Below are 19,016 nucleotides of genomic sequence, written 5' to 3' on the forward strand. Positions count from 1 at the left end.
TTCTAAGGCAACAATATCAGACCAGCACAGGAAACTCCACTGTGGAGACCAAATTAATGCACTGCTTTCTCAAAGTAGAAATACTCTGATGCTTTTTCCCTTGTCTTTTTTAATTCAGTAATAGGTAGCAATATGAAATGCCAATATTGCCACCAGGTAATTTATGTACTCAACTTCTGCATTCAATGAATCCCTTAAGATAACATGTAACATCTGGTTTGAGCAGCACGCTGCAAGATGATCTGGCAATATTAACGTATATTAAAAATACACATGCACATTTTTGCAGACTTGCAATTTAATGTATTTTCATAATTCACTACAAAACCGCGGTTTCACAACTGCTACTATACACTGGTACTCCTCGAGTAGTATGGAGAATGTACAGACGGCTTTCCCAGAACTGGCAATATTGCGCACTGTGCGAATTGTCTAGAACTCCAATCCTTTTTGAGCAGCAGTTAGAAGAAAATTTGTGGGTGGAATACTGATATCAAAATACAGATTTAAATAATTTACTCTTAAAAACATTCATATTTATAGCCTCTTACAGAAAATAAACAATTCATCTGATTATCAGATATGTCCTCAGTTTTTCCAGTTCCATGGTATACACAGGTCTCCATCCTGCAGCACAGAGTAGAAATGTGAAATGCAAAGGTGCATGCCTTGTAGGTACGGCAACGATTCTTCTAGCAGTCGCTTACAACAATCTATCATCTGTGCACTGGAAACGCTGGGTTCCTTATACAGCCGATCCAAAGAAAATTTTTCAGTGGAAGTATCGATTAGCTCTTTTTCTGTAATCATCATCCTAGCAAATGAAGACAACATAGAGTGACAGAATTAGAACTTAATCTCTTAAAAAAATCCACCTTGAAGTAAGTATATTTAAGTTATATGCATGTAAACAAAGGTGTCACTTCATGTACAGCTATGGTAGAGCTGACATTTTTGTGCAGGTTGATACCTTTGTCTACCTCAGAGGCTAGACTGAACATGCTTCCGTGACCATGGGCAACAGCAGACCTACAGAGTCACATTTGAAAGCCTGCACCACGACAAAATAAAAACCGTGTGAGGCTCTGTTTTTAATGTAAGGGATGAAAGTACTTAATCTTGAAAGTGTAAGCTTTAAGAATAAGATCGTGTTAGCAGCTACTCTTGTCTTCTTAACTCTGACCAGTACACTGCATGTCATCAAAATGGATGACAGGTACAGTCACCTGATGCATATTAAATGCATTAATAACTTAATTACAGAAGTACATGGATTTGGATGAATTCGTTGATCTTAAAGGTATTTCCCAACCTAAATGATTGTATGAATACTGAATTCATAGCTTGCAGATGATTTTTATCATTCACCCCAGCCAAAGAGTGGTAAGACACCACAAAGCAAACTCAAGCTACCCAGAAATAAAGTTAACGTGCAGAATTAATTAAGAGCCACCAGAACTGATTGTCTAATGCAGAGACAGTTCAGGTGCAGCACACCTTAATGTGGCACAGTGCCTGAGCTAGTAACACAGCTATACTTCCAAAGCCAGTGTGGTTACAGAAGCAGCATCGTCACCGCCCTACAACATCCAGCACTCAGCAGGTGAGGAGCTACAAACCAGCAGCACATTTGCAGAACCACTGGGATGTGAATCAGCCCAAGCTAAGCACAGACACAGCTACTGAGACTATTTCACTCATGTGAAAACACTACCGTATGGGCTCAACACCACTCTTTCCAGAGCTCTGTATGGGATCTCCGTGTACTTACACGGCACTACGCTCTGCTGAGGCACTCAGATTGCTGTACAAGAGCCCAGCCCAGCTCTGGCAGTCAGGGATGAACTAAGCCAGTGGGTTAACCCAGTTAAGCCTGCCCTCTCTACTGACCATATCCACACCACCCTCCTGAACACTTTCTTTAATACTTGAGCACCAAGCTTTCCTGCTCTGTGAAACATCAGGCTCCCTTGAAGGATATAAAGTTAGCTGCACATAGTGAAAACGGCAGGTTTATTTTTCGTCATTTCCACAAGGAGGCTGACACCTATCACAATACAAAATTGAAACTTTACAAAAGCAAGGGAAGGAGAAGTAGATTCATACTAAATCCTACGTTACTACGAGACTGACATTACCTACACAGGTAAGACAATTTTCTAGAGTAGCAGTGTTTGAACTCCCCAGTGCTTCCTGCAGCACAAGAATAAGAGAATGACATGAAATCATCAGGCCACGGGTCTATAAAACACAGAACATGTCTTCCCTCTTTCCTATATACAGGCTATATGTAATTCAACTGTGCAATTTACTGCCACAGGAGCTTTTGGAACCATAAAGTGTAAACCAGCTCAAAAAAATTAGACAATTGGGGGGTGGGGGGGAAATATCTTTTGAACACTCTTAACATGAGATAATGTTCTCAGCTTCAAGTATTTTCTCGAGCGGAGTCAGTCAGAGACTGAGAAGGAGTACAGAGTAAAAAAAACACTCTGCATTTTCTGCCCCATTCATAGTGTCTTTCCTTAAGCTAATGGATGACTGGGACAGACCTTCGATATGACCCAGAATAGTTGTTCTTTATTTTATACAAATCAACAATCATCCAACACACAACAGAAGAGCTGAGATATTTATCTTGGCTCTTACATTCTTACAACGCAGCTGCTTATACTCTGAGGGGAACCTCACATTTCTCCCAATTAGTGTCTTTATAATGTGGGGTAGCGTGAGGTTTTTTGGAGAGTGAGTTTGGCAGATGCAAATTCATACATTTGCTACGATACCGCTCTGGACCTCTACAGACAATGCTTTCCCAGCTGTCACATATCGACAGCTACAGAGAGCTATTCAGCAGTTATAACTTACACAGCAAAACCAATCCTAACTTCAAAGCTGGACTAGGGCTACGAAAAAATTCCAACAAACATCCATGTTTTACCAAAGTCCACCTCCAAAATATACCCTCCCAAGTAATCAGGTCCTAACAGAGCTAAAACCATAAAGTCTTCAGTAAGACTCATGCCTAAAATAACCTTCACCAAAAAAATACCTGGATCTATATACATCATGTATACACTCACGACAGTGTGATATTTCAACAATTCATTAAAAGTTTCCACAGCAGAAAAATAAACTTGCAGTAACAAGCTCTAGAAGGACAGTAACACCCAATTACCTAGCACAATATTTTATTCAAAATAAAACCAGCATCTCTACTTCATGCTTTTAATCCTCAAAGACACATACAGCATCCAAGGTCAAATTTACAGTTCTGATGGATATTACAAATCATGGACTTAATGTTAAGTGTGGCACTAAGACTCACTATTATCTCTCTCACCTCACTCGCATCTGTGAAAGAGTACCAAGGAAGTATTTCTCCCATTATTCTAACCCAATTATTTTTAGGTGCTAACTAATCTTTCCCTCACCTAACTGATAAACAACTAGAAATAATTCTCTAGTAGGTCTCAGTTATTTTTAGTTTAGATCTTACTGTTTTCTTATCACAATGTAAGTAACATTAACAGAAGTTTGTTGCTTTTCTTATTCAATAAAACATTCTCATCCTTAAAAAAACCCCACCTCTCATTTGGGGAAGTAATTGCAAAAAAATTATGTAATTTTGTCTTGTAAGCAAAGATCTTTTATTTCTGAATGAAGTAGAACTGTTTCTGCAAGGTGAAGGATGGGTATTTTCTAACAACTGTTTGTGTTCACTGAACCCTGAAATTTTTAACTTAGTAAAGCTGACGGGGTAAAGTTCTAATTTATAGACACATTTTTTTCCACCAAAAGAGCATGAATACATTCTTCTCCTCCTCCTACAAATAAAACATACGACATGCAAAGCTTTTCATAAGCTAAAGGTATAGAGTCACATGAACACTTACTCCTCCTTTCTTTTCAGCTTCTCTCTTGCTTCCTGTGCTTTGGCAAAAAAAAACCATGGAAGGGTTGCTGGATCACAGACCGTTGGAATCATAAAGTGTCCAAACTCATGTAAGCTTGGTGCATATCTGTCACTAATGAAACATGACGTAAGTAAAAAACAAGGTGTGGTTGGTTTGGTTTTTTTTAAATGCAAGTATTTACATGGTTTACTTTCAAAATAAATTCTGAAGATAAAAGAACATCAATTAATCATAACCAGAATAACTGGTAACAAAATTAATCAAGCTTGGTTCATGAGAATACAGAACCATCATACACAAAGCTGTTTTAAAATTAGGTTTCAAAAGCAAGTCTGTTGTCAATACTCAAAAAATATAAATAGCCGCACCATCTTACACAGCTGAGTTGACCTGACAGCACAAAACCTTTGACTTAACCCAGCACAACACAGCAAGATAAAGACAGAACTTTGACTCTAACTTGAATGAAATAAGCAGGATTTTCTTCAATCTGATTCCTTCTTAACCCATAAAAAGGTACTGAAAACCTTTAGAAACAGACTTTGACATAATGAAAATCCGAGATAATACTGTTTTTCTTCTGAGAGCAATAATCAGTGTAACAACAAAAAAAAGAGGAAGAAACCTTTCCTGCAAATACCTACCTTTCCAGTATCATTTGCAAGCCTCGCAGACTGTGAGGATGAAAAGGTAGTCTACTGTCACGTAATTTATTATAGAAAGAGTCCAGAGTCTCGTAGTACTCTTCTAGAGTCAACAGGGGTTGCAGTTCTTCAATATATATTACTTGTATGCCTCCCAGAAGCTGGCTTATCCGATCTTCCAAGAACAGCAGCCTTTTCTGAAGTTTATAATAATTTGGCAGTCTCTCAAAAATCTGTGCACACACACAAACAAACATTTCCTCTGTTACAAAGCATAAAACTTAATTTTAAGAAATTAAAACATATGAAAGAAGAGACACTTAAAAATGCAAACACAGAAGCCAAGGGAAAAAAATTCAAAGAATACCAAAAATCAGAACTACCAAGTATATACATTTTGGGGGAAGATACAACAGAATAAGCTCATAAGTATTTTTAGTATTTATACTATGAAGGCACCAAAAGGCCGGAACTAGATTAATGGATGTCCTCTTGCTCTATATATACAGAAATTAACAGTCCCAGATTAAAAAACAAATAAATCTGAGGCCTATGCAAAATGTTTATCGCTACAGTTATAGTGGTAGAGCTATTCCACATACAGTCAAAAGTGTTTTTTTCAGTCTAATTTATACCATTTCTCAAAAAAGAGAAGTGTCTGTTGCTGAAAATAGTTTTTTCCTCGGGTTTGGATGATAACCTAGCTCTTCTTGAGTCTGAAGGGAGAGGAGAAAGCACGAAGGTAACAGATCTCTGATTTACAAAACCTATACCAGAAAAGGTTAAGTGATCAGACTTGTGAGTTGAGACACAGAAGGTGTGATAGGGAGAAGGCTGGAACAGGGCAACAAGTGAAAGAGGAAAGTATGTAGTAATAGTCAGAACTTACCATCTACCCAGTTATTACTAGAACACAGTTTTCCACACAAAAACACCCACTGCTGCTGGAACAAGTCAAGTGATTTCAGAATAATATCTTTAGAATCCAAGACAGCAGTAGAATCAGAGCAGCTTTTTGCACAATAAAATCCATTGGTTCAGCATTTCCATTTGTTATAGAGGAAAAGGTGCAAAAATCCTCCAAATACCATGCCTCTGACCAAACATTCTACTGTTCCCTTTTTCTAATAATTAGTAACAGAAGTATTAGTACTTTGGACTGCTTTCTAAAATGGGTCAGCATTAGACAAAAAATTCTGCTCTCTTAAAAAACAAGTGGGTAATCAATTTCACAAAGATTTTCACCGATTATTTCTGTGTATCACTTAACATGATCTTCACTGCATTTTAAATTAAAAAGCCCTTAATTTCAGGTTCAAATACATACCTCTCCTCTGTCTTCCAAAGCAAATACCATGACAACCAACTCTACACATTGTCCCACAATACTCTGTGGAGATACATGACCCCTTCAGAAAACCCCTCAGCCAAAGTTAGAAAGAGGAAGCATATCTCTTTTCAAGGGAAGGACACTTTTATTCCAATGACTATCAACATTCCCAAAGTGTTGAAAGTTTTGCACAAAATTCTAGTTTCTCAGTTTAAGTTCTTTGTAAATAATTCACATTAACAAATAATGGTTTGTTTTCTCCCTCAGTGAAACATATATAGGTGAAAATTCAAACCACCAGAGCAAAATTTGGATTGAGTGCTAAATTTTCATATTATTGATTAACTGGAATATAGAGTATTCTGATATTCCACCTATATTCCCAACTGAATTTCCCAAGTGAAATTCCACTCAGCGTTTCATTGATAAAGAAATATTTTTTGATAGAACCATCAGTAACATTTCAGTAACCAAGATTCCAGAAAATTTCCTTAAGTGATATGCTGATACTGCTAGATATTTAGTGGTTCTTTGCATATAATACTTCATTATTTAGGATGCCAGAAAGCTTGTAAACTCAAAACTTTACAGAAGCAGCAGCAGAATTTGCTTAGACACTAAATACAAATTTCTGCAGCATCCACATTACCTGCCTAAAAGAACAAAGTGGAGTGACAGGGTTGGTTAGCAGCCATTGACTGAAATGACCACAACTCCCTTTAAATCCCATTTTTACAAAAGGTCTGAATAAAATTCCAAAGTACTTCATGGGAATGAGCTCTTTATGGATAATGAAACATTCTGCCAGTGCTCATTGTGTAGACGGGAACCCTGCATAACAAATTAGGGGGTTTTGTGTCTACTCAGGGGTAGGACTGATTTGTTAGTGAAAACAGCACTAAAGATCTGACAAAGATTGTTGTTAGTAACAGTTTATCACAGGATTAAATTTAGAATGCAATGTACACAGTTATGCTAAGTATAGTAGCTAGGTGTTTACCTTAAACTACTAATCAGTTATCTGCACCAATTAATATTTTGTTTCTAGTTTAAAAAAGCCTCATAACAAGAGGGATGGTCATTTACTTTGAAATCATCTTACTTTGGTCCAGTGATGGTGAACATCCATGGTCCCCAGCATTATGTGACCTGCTGCACTCATACCCGAACGGTCTGTAAATACCACCGTGCGCCCTAAAGATTGAACAATGCTCTTTACTAATTTGGGTTACTGCAATTATTCCCACAATTATTTAAGACTTAACTACGCTGCTAACATGTCACAAGCAACACATTTCTGCAGCAAGCTCACACACACGCTATTCACAAAATTTGAAAGTGATTCTTGAAAACTCCAGTTCAAGACTTTTTTTTTTTTCATACAAACCTTACCTAGCATTTGCCTTCTCCCTGTTTAAACCGGATAGATTTTTTTAGTTAACTGGACTTTTTTTTTTTTTACAAAGACTACTTTAAAAATAAGAGAAAATCTCAGCAGAAAGCATATTCAAAGAATCTGTTCAAATCATGTGTACAGTAGGAAATATACGCTATATGCTTAAAGTATACGTAAGTAAGGTAAAGGTTGGTCAAAGAACTATTAGCATTGTCGTTCAACACTACTTCCACAGAACTCTCTGCAACATGCAAGCTGTAATGAACACTTTCACTTTAAGCTTTTGCTCTTTTTTAAAAGAAAGAATAGACACAACATAAAAGGATAATACTAGGTCTACTTTTGGAGGAACAAATCCGTTTTGAGTCTGAGTAAGGTTTAAGTGAAGTACAAAGATCCTCAAGAATTCTTCAGGGTAAAAGCATAGGCAATGATTTATCAAAATAAGATTTCACAAAAGTCTTCAGCCTGATGCATTAATCTCCAAGACAAGGCTTAAATAGAAGCTCTTGCTCTCAGAAATCAGTTTTCAAAATCCTTAAGAAAAGAGCAACACTGACTTTGAAGCATCTAGTCCATCTTTGTACGCAAGGCAAGATCAACTGTACCTGTATAATTACTGACAGGTATTTGTCCAGTATGTTATTAAAGATCTTCAAAGATGGAGACTACAACAGGTTCATAACACAGACTTCTCTATCACTTTAAATCCTTAGCATGCTTAGGTAAAGGAAGTAATTTGAAACTGATACAATTTAAAACTACTACTTATTGTTCTACCCACTCTGTCTTTTTGACAAAAGATTAGATGAACCCTCAAATGAAAGCCACTCAAAACTAAGTATCTGCAGACAGGCATAAAACGTGGAGATACAATTAGAGGAAACAGGTACTGCCACAGGTCAAACAGCTGTATAAAAGAATGGTATGTCAGGTTTACAGAGTATTTTAGTTTTTCCTGAGAAAATACATACTTTAATATAGGTATTTTATGGAACATGCATGATAGGAGAAGATTATATGATTTTAATGGTATTCTATTAAGTCCTCCTCACATTGACTCTTCAGAGAGCTACTTGAATTTTTGTCTTGAATCTACCACTGGTAACAATCTATTGGTACCTCCACCCTTTCAGAGGTTCAGTCTGGATATTTTACTTTCATTGTTGTTACTAGGTCTAGCGCCTTCAACTCACTCCGTTTGCATTTATTAAGAAGTACAATAGAAGCAGAGTGTAGCAAATACACTACAAGGAAAGGTCACTTAAAAAAATACCCAGTAGCTTAAAATTTAAGTTCTCACCAGCTTTTCAGTAAGACTGGCAGGTTTGTTTCTGCAGTTATCAAAAGCATTCATGAAAAGAACTTGAGCTCCCTTGTCACAGAACACTCATGCTTATCTTTGAATCAATACTATATTAGGATATATGAAACAAGCAACAGAAATACCTTTAACATTCTTTAATACTTCAGGTCTCTGTTGGACTAAGCGACCTAGACTGTGTAGTTGGCTACAGCGGTGAGCAATACCCCAGCTTCTCTGCCACCTAAATAAAAATATAATTAGAAAGCATTTCATTCTCAACATTAAAAAAAAATCACAGAAGTTGAGATGCAGCTGAAAGCCATAAAATGCAAACATCTCAAACAAAATAGCACTCCAACAGTAATAAAAGCAAAGACCTACTGAAAAGCTGTCTGTGTCAGATGCTATTTGAACTGATAAAAAGCCTAAATAAAATTTCAATCTTTCTTAAATTGATTGCCAAGAAAAAAAAAAGAAAGAATACAACCAGATACAGGAAAAATAAATATAAAACCCGGTAGACAGAACTTGCAAATCTCTCCCCCAATAAGGCGGTTAGCAAGCAAATAGCAACTGACAAGCCAGTATTCGGTTCAGTCCTGCAGCATGCAGTTTCTGTTTTACTGTTTGTCTAGAGGAGCAAATACTGTATATACGTACAGTGTCTTTTTTTTGAGTTTCTAGCCCAAAACTTTCATACAATTCCAGTGGTAAGTTGCTATATATGTATTCATATTTACTGTGGAATAATTTTTGTTAAAACATACAGAAGCCAGGTGTTACACTGGTGTCTTTAATATACATAGTTTTGACATCTCTTCCATCACAGACAGATCAAACTCCTAAGTAATTTTCAAAACGCATTTAAATCGTAAAGTTGTCCCAGTGTACTGAAAAACTACAACCTTTCACAAACTTCAGCTGATACAAAACAGTCTCAAAATGGGAAATTACCATTCCCTTATTGTACTGGGTCTGTCTGGGATGGAGTTAACTTTCTTCATAGCACCCCTGTGTTTTCTATTTTTCACTAAGAGTTCTGATAACACATCACTGTTTTGGCTATTGTGCAGTGCTGGCACAGTGTCCAGGTTTTCGCTTTATCTTCCCATTCTGCCCCCCTCCACCAGCAAGTAGGCTGGCAGTGGCAAGAAGACAGAAGGGGACACAGCCAGGACAGGTGACTCTAACCAAAAGGGTATTCCAGACCATATGATGTCATGCTCAGCAATAAATGCTCAGGGAAAGAAGGAGGAAGAGGGGGACCCTTGTGGTTATGGTGTTTGTCTTCCCAAGCAAGCATTACACATGTTGAGGCTGCGCTTTCCAGACGAGGCTAAATGCCTGCCTGCCGACGGGGAGTAGCAGACGAATTCCTCTTCTTGTTTTGCTTGAGCACACAGCTTTGCTTTACTTCACCTATTCAACTTCTACTGCCCACAAGTTTCCTTGCTTTTGCTCTTCTTATGCTCTTCCTCCCACCCCGCTGGGGATGTACAAGCGAACAGCTGTGCAGATGCTTAGCTGCTGGCTGGGGTCAACCCACATCATCTCATTTAGGGAAACCTAACTGGCAAAACCCCCACTTTTTGGGATGCTACAACACTTATGAGGCAATTCAATCTATTATAATGCAAGTCTTTCAATTAACTATCTACTGTTACCTAGCAATATGACTTTGCTTTCAGTAGCACCAGACAGGAATGTAAAAAGGTGGCTTATACATCCTACCTTCTCTTCAGCTGTCCTAAAGTTATACAAGGAATAAAGCCAATGACTCCGTTATTTCTTCAAATTTCTGTGAACACTAGCATTAGGCTGCAGGATCACAAGTAGTTGCTTCCTATTAAGGCATTTGCTTGTCAGATTTCTCACACATTCTTTTCTGAGTTACGACACTACAACTCTTGGAAGGTTAATAACTCTTCAAGGAACACAGTAATTTTAGTGTATTTCAAAAGCACAAACTATAAGAAAATGAAATATAAACCATGAATAAAACCAAACCTACACATCTAATAATGAAGACTGTTTCAGAAACTTAAAAACCCCCACCACAGCACAGTTACAGAGGATTAGATATTGTTTTAAAAAAACCTGGCTTTCAGCTTAAAGGAAGCCAAGGTCTTTTACACAGCAAGAGGAACAAACGCATGATTTCAGAAGCTCCAACTCTCTCTTTCCCAGTTAAAAGAACTTCAAGTACTAGCCCTTGAAATAACCTCCCAAAGTTTATTTTTCCACTCTTGAATCCTCACTGCCATTTTCCCATCCAGAATATTCCACTTCAGAACATTCTCATTTGAAGGCACAAAATTTAAAAAAGTATCATAAATTATTTTCTGGAAAATATTCTGAAGAATCAAGATCACCAACTGTACTCAGCCCTTTCAAGTAAACAAATATCCTCCTCCTCTGGAGTGTGGGAAATGACACTAGAAAGAACAGCATTTTTATTAAGCCTTCACAGAATGTCAATGTGTACCATGTACATAGCTGCACTTCACTACCTTTGTAGATATTCACTTGAATTCAGGAAAAACAGTTTTACCCAGCAAAACACCCAAACTAATGCATAGGCACAGGTCCTATTTCAAGTGCCTATCTGTTGGCCTCAAGTGGAGCCGGGGTTATTAGTTCCAAATACTAGGTCTTTTTGAGCAGATTTTAACAGGCAACTTGCATCCCAGTAGAATTCTTCCAGAAAAATATTATTCAGTGCAATAACACTTTTACATATATGAAATACAGCTGTTTTGCAGAATTCACCTTTAGAGCTCATAGCACAGTATTACAGAACACTTCCTTGCTTTGACTGTCTTAATGCAAGTCCAACTGATCTAATTTATTACCTGATATCTGAGAGCTGGAGTTGATGAGAGAGTTCAAATTTTAAACGTTCTAGTTCTTTTCTAAGTGGCAAACTCTTTTTCAGCTTTTTTACTGCACTTGCTTCATGATCATCTAGCCAGGATCTGAAAGGAGGAAAAAAACCCAACAGTAGAGGTATGCTCTATTACCTTTCTTGCAAACAGTCAAAGTTACTGAATTCTTACTGTTAACATTAACATTCTATTTCAAGTTACCAGGTAAAGAGATTTTTTTTTAAAAGTAGAGGACAGAAACTGAAATTTCTAAATGCTTCACCTTAAGATATTTACAAAGGAAAACCTGGCACTTAATGTCTTTTGAGGGGAACAGGGAATCAAATTGAACCAAAAGACACTGACAGTGTTACAACTGTAAGACTTAGAGGTGTGAAAGATGTAGAGCAGTAGATTAGTGTGATTTAGGAGGGAAGCTTCAGAAATTCATGCTTTAATGAAAGAAGTTCCCACACATCTGCCTTTATAAAAAAACCAAACAAACAAACCCCAAAGCAACCAAAGTGATCACAATAAGACTATCAAATAAGGGAGGTGGTACTAAAGGGCTATGTTAGGTTAACTCCTACAGAGCTGGGACGAACACAGATTAAGCAGGTAAAAGTTTCACAGTTCTTTTGACAATAACCACAACCAGGCACACACGACTCATGGAGTACACCTTAAACTTTCACTAAGTCAGTCATTCTGTCTCTAGGAAAAAGCTACTCTTAGAGACATTTAGCCTTTGTTCACAGCATAAACTTATTTTCATACTTTACAAATACTTCCATTCTCATATTGTATTCTAAGTGAAAAAATTCAAACTCAGAGGCAAAAAAAGAGGCTCAATGCCAAAAGGCTAGATGTTAAAACCAGACTGTTAATATGTAACTGCTCGTGGCATTTCTTATAAACTGTAAAAATAAGTAAAGATATTCTCTAGTAAGTTAAATCTCAGTGAAGTGTTTTACAGTAGCATATATTATCATAGTTTTATTTGTGAGGTGCTAGGCAGGATGAGAGGTACTCTTTGCTTTGAAGATACTACGACCGCAGCTCTGCATTTATTATTTTAAATGGCACCTAAGTCTCATCACTACAAAAAGGCTTTCAAGGCAGTATTTTTCACCCTTCTCCAAAATAACCACAAACAGATTTTATAAACAACCAACTTCTAATACACAACAAGCTGCATTTAATGCAAGTTCACTATGTATAATTGCCTCAATTTAAGTATTAGGGTTGGTATGCTGAACACCAAATCAGAAGCACAATACTAAGATATCTGCCATAGTTTTCATGTATTATCTCACACCCCACCCTCAACAGGATGCAATAATGAAATACTAACAAAGTTAATAGTCATATAGTTTTGTGTTATAGAAGTCCTATAAGAGGTAAGGAGCTATTTGGAACAAGTGGAACCTCTGCCACCTCCTGAATTGCCACCAATATTCCACAAAACTGAAAAACTAGATCAACCAGAACTGGACATGAATGCTGGGCAAAGAGTCAAGAATGCCTCAGCTTAGCTGGCACTAGAGTTATCCCAAGAGCTCATTTGAACTTGCTTTAATTATAAAAAAGCGTGACAGAATTACATGTTGGACAATAAAGTTTTGTGTTGTGCTGAATGTTTATTGATTGCCTTTAGAAAATTCAACATTAGAATAAGACCTATTTAGGTTACAAAATATGAGTTAAGTAAAAGCCTTACATACATTAAAGTTGTTTCCACTCTCTGGGCTTGTTCTAGTTCCTCCTCAGGATCCTTGAATCCAGTAAATGAATAATAAGTCTTATCCCATTTGATAGGTCTGTTCACAGTGCTCTTTGCTTCCTCGTGGGGCTGAGGGTTCACATTCAAACTTTGAACATGCTCCGTAGATAAACTGCAGGAGTTGAGAATATCTAACACTGTGCTCAGAAGATCCCTAGTATGTAATGTAAAACTGACTGCTCGAAACCCTATAAAATATAAGTCCCACAAAATTAGCGTTATTTAATTAGAATTATTTAAAATGCATTCGTATTTCTCTCATCTTACTAGAACCCAAACAAGATATACATAGTTGGAAGTGATCATGATACTGTTATTTCAATACTCATTGCAAAATTCACATCCAGGTAAAGTGTTATGCGTCCAAAGATATAAATAGAGCTGTTTTAACTATCTGAATCATTGGACAAATTGGAAACCTAGCTAGAGATGCAGCATAATCCAAAAAAGGACGCTTCCACTTTAGCAGTGGCAGTTTTGTCCAACAGCTCTACAGAATTCACGTGATTACTGATCATCACTTAGGATATAATTTACTGGAGAAACGCAGTACTGCAACAGCTCTTCACAGGCTATGGACAGAAGCTTCAGAACAAAACATCACACTTGCACACTGCCTAAAACTAAATCGCATCACTTAGCTATTGGGCCTAACTGCCCCATTAGAAAGCAAGCATTAAGACTCAAGAGCAGAACACAGCTACCAGTTCAACTGTTATTTTAAGCAGACTGAACATAACACTACTATTTTCTTGAAACACAGTATGATTTTGTTTTCTAGCACTAAGGTCCCTCAAAACTTGCTCAAATGTTTTGACTAGCAGGATATAGAACATCTGTTAGATGGCATATTGGTGTATCAGAGACAAATACATAGAATAAAATTAATCAAAACCAATACTGCAAACTTGGCAATAGTTCTTGTAGTCTCAAAGCTAAGAGGCAATGTGGTAAACTGAAGCTTCAGCTATTACACAACTTCTGCTAACAGAATAAGTTCCTACTGATCCCACAAGCACCCTGACGTTGTGTACTACACATTATCTGCAATGAAAACAAGGACCCAGGTATTAAAAGCAGAAAAATTATCATTTACATCAACCCATGTTTTTTACTGCCTCATAATGTACCTTGACCTCAACTTTGTAATTTCTCATTCTTTCAATGCTTTTTAAAGCTTAAGATGTTTAATTACTTCGGATGGTTCTAGCTGTCTGATTCAATTTTCCTGGTTTGACAGGATTTTATTCGGTTGAAAAAAGTCACTATGGCTGCAAAGGCTAAGTGATGGTCTGAAAGACTTAAAATACAAGAAGATACATTCTGCACGATATGAAAGCACCTGAAGCACTGAAGGATTCTTGAACATTAGAAGAGTTTGGTTCTCTTTCTCTTACATAAAAAGTAAGCTGAGTTGGCTTAAAGGAGCGAAATCCTGGTTTCTGTAGATTCTCCAAGTAGCCATTTAACCTTTTCAGAGAGTTTTCATTTACTTCCTGTTTAAAAAAAAAAAAAGGCAAAACCCCTTAGAGATGATGAATTTAGCCATTTTTCCTCTAAACCTTTTTAATCTTACATGCAGAATTACTTTTTACAAACTGCCATCTGCTCTTAACAAGTAGTGATATAGTTCATATTCTCAGCATAAATGAGTAATTATCTTGCATGAATAAACTGTATGATGTACATACTTGTACATTTCAAAACACCATTTGTAAGACTTTCAAGCTTAAAGAAATCCATTGATTCAAATATAATGCACAGCATTTCAAAGCCATAAAAGCAAGTCATGTGTATTATAAATTAGTCCGGAAGGATCCTTTATAACAACTAAACAGATATTATGACTAATAAATAATGGATATTTAAGGGACCTATAATTGTTAAAAATAAAGTAAGTACATCTTTTTGTTTTCCGGTAACAACCATATTCTATTCTAATACTACTTTTGTTTCTCCAATAGCAGGAAAACCAGAAAATTTCCATCCTTGATATATGACAGATTTACAAAGAAAGCATACTAAAAGATTTTTTACCCTCTCTTTGGGATGCTGGCCAAAGAAATCTGGATGCACAGCAAAATAGAAAGGTCTGAGAGCATTGATGGCATCAGCTCCGGACAAAGTTCTTGACTGAAGAACGCATTGTAGCAATATCTTCTCCAGACATAACCTAATAAAGTAATAAAATGTTTATCTATGATGCAATCAATCAAGTGACAAACTAATATAAATTACATTAGAATGCGACAGAATGGAGCAAACATTCACAGCTGCAACTATAATAATTTAAAACTGATATTAGAAGTCAGAGTTCTGGATTTTTTTTTTTTTCCCCTTGGGACTCACAAAGCTGTATTTACACAGAGCAAATCCAACAGGTTCAAGAGATGGTGGATGCTATTAGCAGATTAAAGACATGTACTTTTAAAAAAGACAATACCTTTTCCCTCTACTTTCTTAAAGCAGGCTCAAATAAAAGTTCCCCAGCCAAGTAGTCCAAATGATGAAGACTGGCTTTAGTGGTATTTTCTGTAGCTATTGCTGAAGCTGCTCTCAAAAGCCAACCTTTATATACTTTTGAAACTCCATGTTAAAAAGCCAAACCCAGTATTTTTCAAACAGTGCCAAAAGAATACTAAATTTTACCCAGCAATAATCATCACATTCAATCAAAATAAGTTCTGCATTAGTTTGAGGTCCACATACTTGTGTCCAATTTTAAAAAAATAAAATTAATCTACTTTCCCAAATATCCTCTTTTATAGAAGACATCAAGTAAAAAGACAGTACCCTTTGCCCTTTGATCTTCACTGAAATAGAAGAAAACAAGGACTAAAAGACATTTCAGTGTTAGGAAAAGAAGATTGTTTCACCTACAATCAGAAGGAAGAGTTAAGTTGAAGAAGTTCTAGAAGTGCAGAAAGTACAAAAGATTGAAAACCTCCAATTATGCATTAATTAAACAACAGTTCTGCAACAAGCACACTGAGTAACAGAAGATGAAACAGAAGGAAAAATAAGCTCTGAATTAAAGACCACCAAAACTTCCTGCCATAGCTCAAAGCTGATATTCAGGTTAGTAAACTAATTACCAAGAGACAGTATAAATAAAAGCAGCAAATGAAAGTGAATGGGTAACTACTTAATAATAGATTTCTCCTTCAGCTGATTTCACAGGCTAACAAGTGCAACAAGCCGACCATTTTCTCTGTGAGCAATGTTCATTTTAGTTTGCAACTCAGAAGGGCAGGGATTCTGCTCTGTTACGCAATAATGCTGTTTCACTCCTCACAGTATCACACAAACTGCAAGCCCCAAATAAGAAAATATATGGCAGATTGGAGGCAAAGCTGCTTCCTATTCACACAAAATGAATAACTTTATTATTAACAGTAAGCAAGACTGTTCAGCAATCTAGACCAAATAATCATCCTGGACACAGAAACGTGTGAGACTTTCCTGAGTGCTTTCATTAATTAAAAAGAATTAAAAAAAAAAACCCAACAACAATTTGTGCTCAGTCAATAAGCAGCATTTTTAATTTTGGCAAATGGTAGAGTAAATGATAACAGGTGAGTTGTCAAGCAGATGCAGTGACCCTTACTTTACCTTTTTTCTGTCAACCTTTCCAGCTCTTCAATTAGAAACATGAAAGCAGTTAAAGCTAATGTTTTCTGCCTAAGAGGTGGGCAAATATTTAATTAGTAGGTCTTAAAAGCCAGCTTGTTGAAAACAGGAGTTTTCACAGAAAAGTGGAATAGAAAACCTGTAATGTAAGAACTGATGAAATTTCAAACCATTATGACCAAAACCATTTTTCACGTGTGTGGATTAAATGAAAGCTTAAAAATGTATTACTGGCAAACACTTCTACCGCCTTGCTGGCTGCATCTCAGAAAGACTCTAAGACCAACCACCACTATAGCCCATGATCCTACTCAAAACAGCAGGAGATGGTGAAGTACCACAGCAATATCATGTTTTTATGGAAGCAAGAGTTCTCAATGAGAAGAAAATGCCAGAGTTGCTCAGTAGCACAGGAAAAAAACCCTCTACCTGACCTGGCAAGAAAGCAAGCAAAGCACACTGGGTAAAGTCCATTTGGTCATGTGCTTTACCATTCTGGATCCAGAAACACCAAAATAATTGTCTTGCTGAGAAAAAAAAAAAAGGCAGAAATTTTCTTTTTTTTTTTTGGTACCAAGTGGACACAAAGTAATAAAAAGGGAAAAAAAAGCTTTCCAACAAAGGAAAAAAACCCTGTAAATTATCCAGCTACCTGTCTGAGAGCAGTTTTGACTAACAGCCATGCAAGAAACCCACATCCTCTAGACTCAGCTGCTAGAAGGAAGTAAGGATCTCAGTTCTTTCTTCACCTCATTTGTACACCATTTCCCATATCCACTCTCAAGCTAGACTGCCTGCTGTTTCCAGTAGTTAGGAAAAAAGTTCCAACATACCTGGAAACTATTAATCGTACTTCTAAGTTTATTAATCATAAACTTCCATCTGGTATTCCGTAAGAAAAATGGCCAAGTATGGTGAACTTCAGTTCCCTTGCATTGTATCCAAACAACACTGTCATGCTGGTAGGAAGGCTCAGGATTCCAGCCAGAAAGTCTATTTTGAACTTGCTTAAAAGAGAAACGCTCAAAGGCCAGAATTAGTCTGCGTGACGGAAGGAAGAATTCATTCACCGAAGGTGAAAGACAGAACTCTGAGGCATCCTTCAAGCGAAGTGACAAAATAAATAAATTACAATGAACTTGGAGAGAGAAAATGCAAGAAAGATGCTTATGGCTTCACTCACAAGGAGCAAAGATTGTTCCAAGAGCTTCATTCAGATTTGAAGAGCAGAGAAAGGTTTCATGTTAAAATCAAGGTCATAACCACTTCGAGGACAGCCGGCCCCACTTCATGAAAGATATGAAACACAATCTTCACTAGAACACATTATGCAACCATACTCTAGGGCTGATTTAATTTATTGATTAAATAATACCCTTCAGCTTTCTTTTAATTTTTTTTCCACATCTCTCTGAAGTTTAAATTTGTGGCTTATAGCTTTGGCACTGAAAAGCTTTGTTAAATTAAGCTCATTCTTATGGATATATTCACTCAGATTTTGAAACACTGAGCTTTAATAACTCAATAATGCAGTAATATATTTGATATCATATTCAGATTTAGAATACCACTTTTTAATAATTGAGCTATTTCAAATCCCTTGTTTTGTTGAGAGCATTTTTAATGTCTCACTCGAGGACAGGCATATGGCTTTTGGGGATATTCAACTGTGGATGCTCTGTTGAAAGCTTCGAGCTGTAAAGATGAGAAAGCCAAAGAAATAAGCACTAAAGAAAAATACCAAACCTATTTTTTATATATACAAGTCATAAGCAAACAGATGCTAAAGGTAAATTAGGTCAGCAACATGGCATACCTTCTCACGGCTCTCGAGCAGCAAAACATTTCAGCAACTCAACAGTCAAGCCAACTTTCAGCCATTCATTAACTCACTTAAAAAAAAGAAAAAAATCCTGTTTAGTAGCAGACATGAGTATTTATCCCTGTTACTTACCAGTGCATTCTTTCAATCCTAGGTGGTAACTTTTAAAGTCACAATAGTAACATGAAATTGAGAAATCACACATAAAACCTAAAGCTTTGCATAACAACGTTTTCAGTTTCCTCTACTAACATTGAGTCTCACAAATATTGAGTTGTTTCCATATTTCGATTTGAAGATGAGTATTTAAAGACGTTCCAGTTA

At 36.6% G+C, this 19,016-nt stretch overlaps 1 protein-coding gene across 2 annotated transcripts; it reads right to left on the reverse strand.

Annotated features, from left to right (window-relative positions):
• Nucleotides 1-334: 334 nt before the first annotated feature.
• TCAIM (T cell activation inhibitor, mitochondrial) lies at nucleotides 335-18,790 on the reverse strand. 2 transcript variants are annotated; one of them, XM_086468018.1, is made up of 11 exons: nucleotides 18,687-18,790; nucleotides 17,118-17,120; nucleotides 15,278-15,413; nucleotides 14,583-14,736; nucleotides 13,182-13,428; nucleotides 11,446-11,568; nucleotides 8,737-8,834; nucleotides 6,994-7,085; nucleotides 4,562-4,794; nucleotides 3,897-4,028; nucleotides 335-814 (listed from the first exon to the last, which is right to left on the reverse strand). In XM_086468018.1, exons 1-11 carry the CDS (start codon nucleotides 18,713-18,715, stop codon nucleotides 589-591), a joined length of 1,473 nt encoding a protein of 490 aa, XP_086324144.1. In that variant the 5' UTR covers nucleotides 18,716-18,790; the 3' UTR covers nucleotides 335-588. The 2 variants fall into 2 exon arrangements, with proteins under 2 accessions (XP_086324144.1, XP_009949461.1); XM_009951159.2 differs by lacking the exon at nucleotides 17,118-17,120.
• Nucleotides 18,791-19,016: the final 226 nt, after the last annotated feature.

Source organism: Leptosomus discolor, chromosome 7, assembly GCF_034619465.1.
Source record: "Leptosomus discolor isolate bLepDis1 chromosome 7, bLepDis1.hap2, whole genome shotgun sequence".
NCBI lineage: Eukaryota > Metazoa > Chordata > Aves > Leptosomiformes > Leptosomidae > Leptosomus > Leptosomus discolor.

Excerpts from the sequence above, each read along its gene's own strand:
- TCAIM (XM_086468018.1), bottom strand. The coding sequence starts at position 18,715 with ATGTTTTGCTGCTCGAGAGCCGTGAGAAG. Across the intron at positions 7,086-8,736 it reads AGTATTAAAGAATGTTAAAG|GGCGCACGGTGGTATTTACA; the intron begins GTATTTCTGTTG and ends TTCAATCTTTAG. Across the intron at positions 4,029-4,561 it reads TTGCAAATGATACTGGAAAG|TGACAGATATGCACCAAGCT; the intron begins GTAGGTATTTGC and ends ATGTTTCATTAG.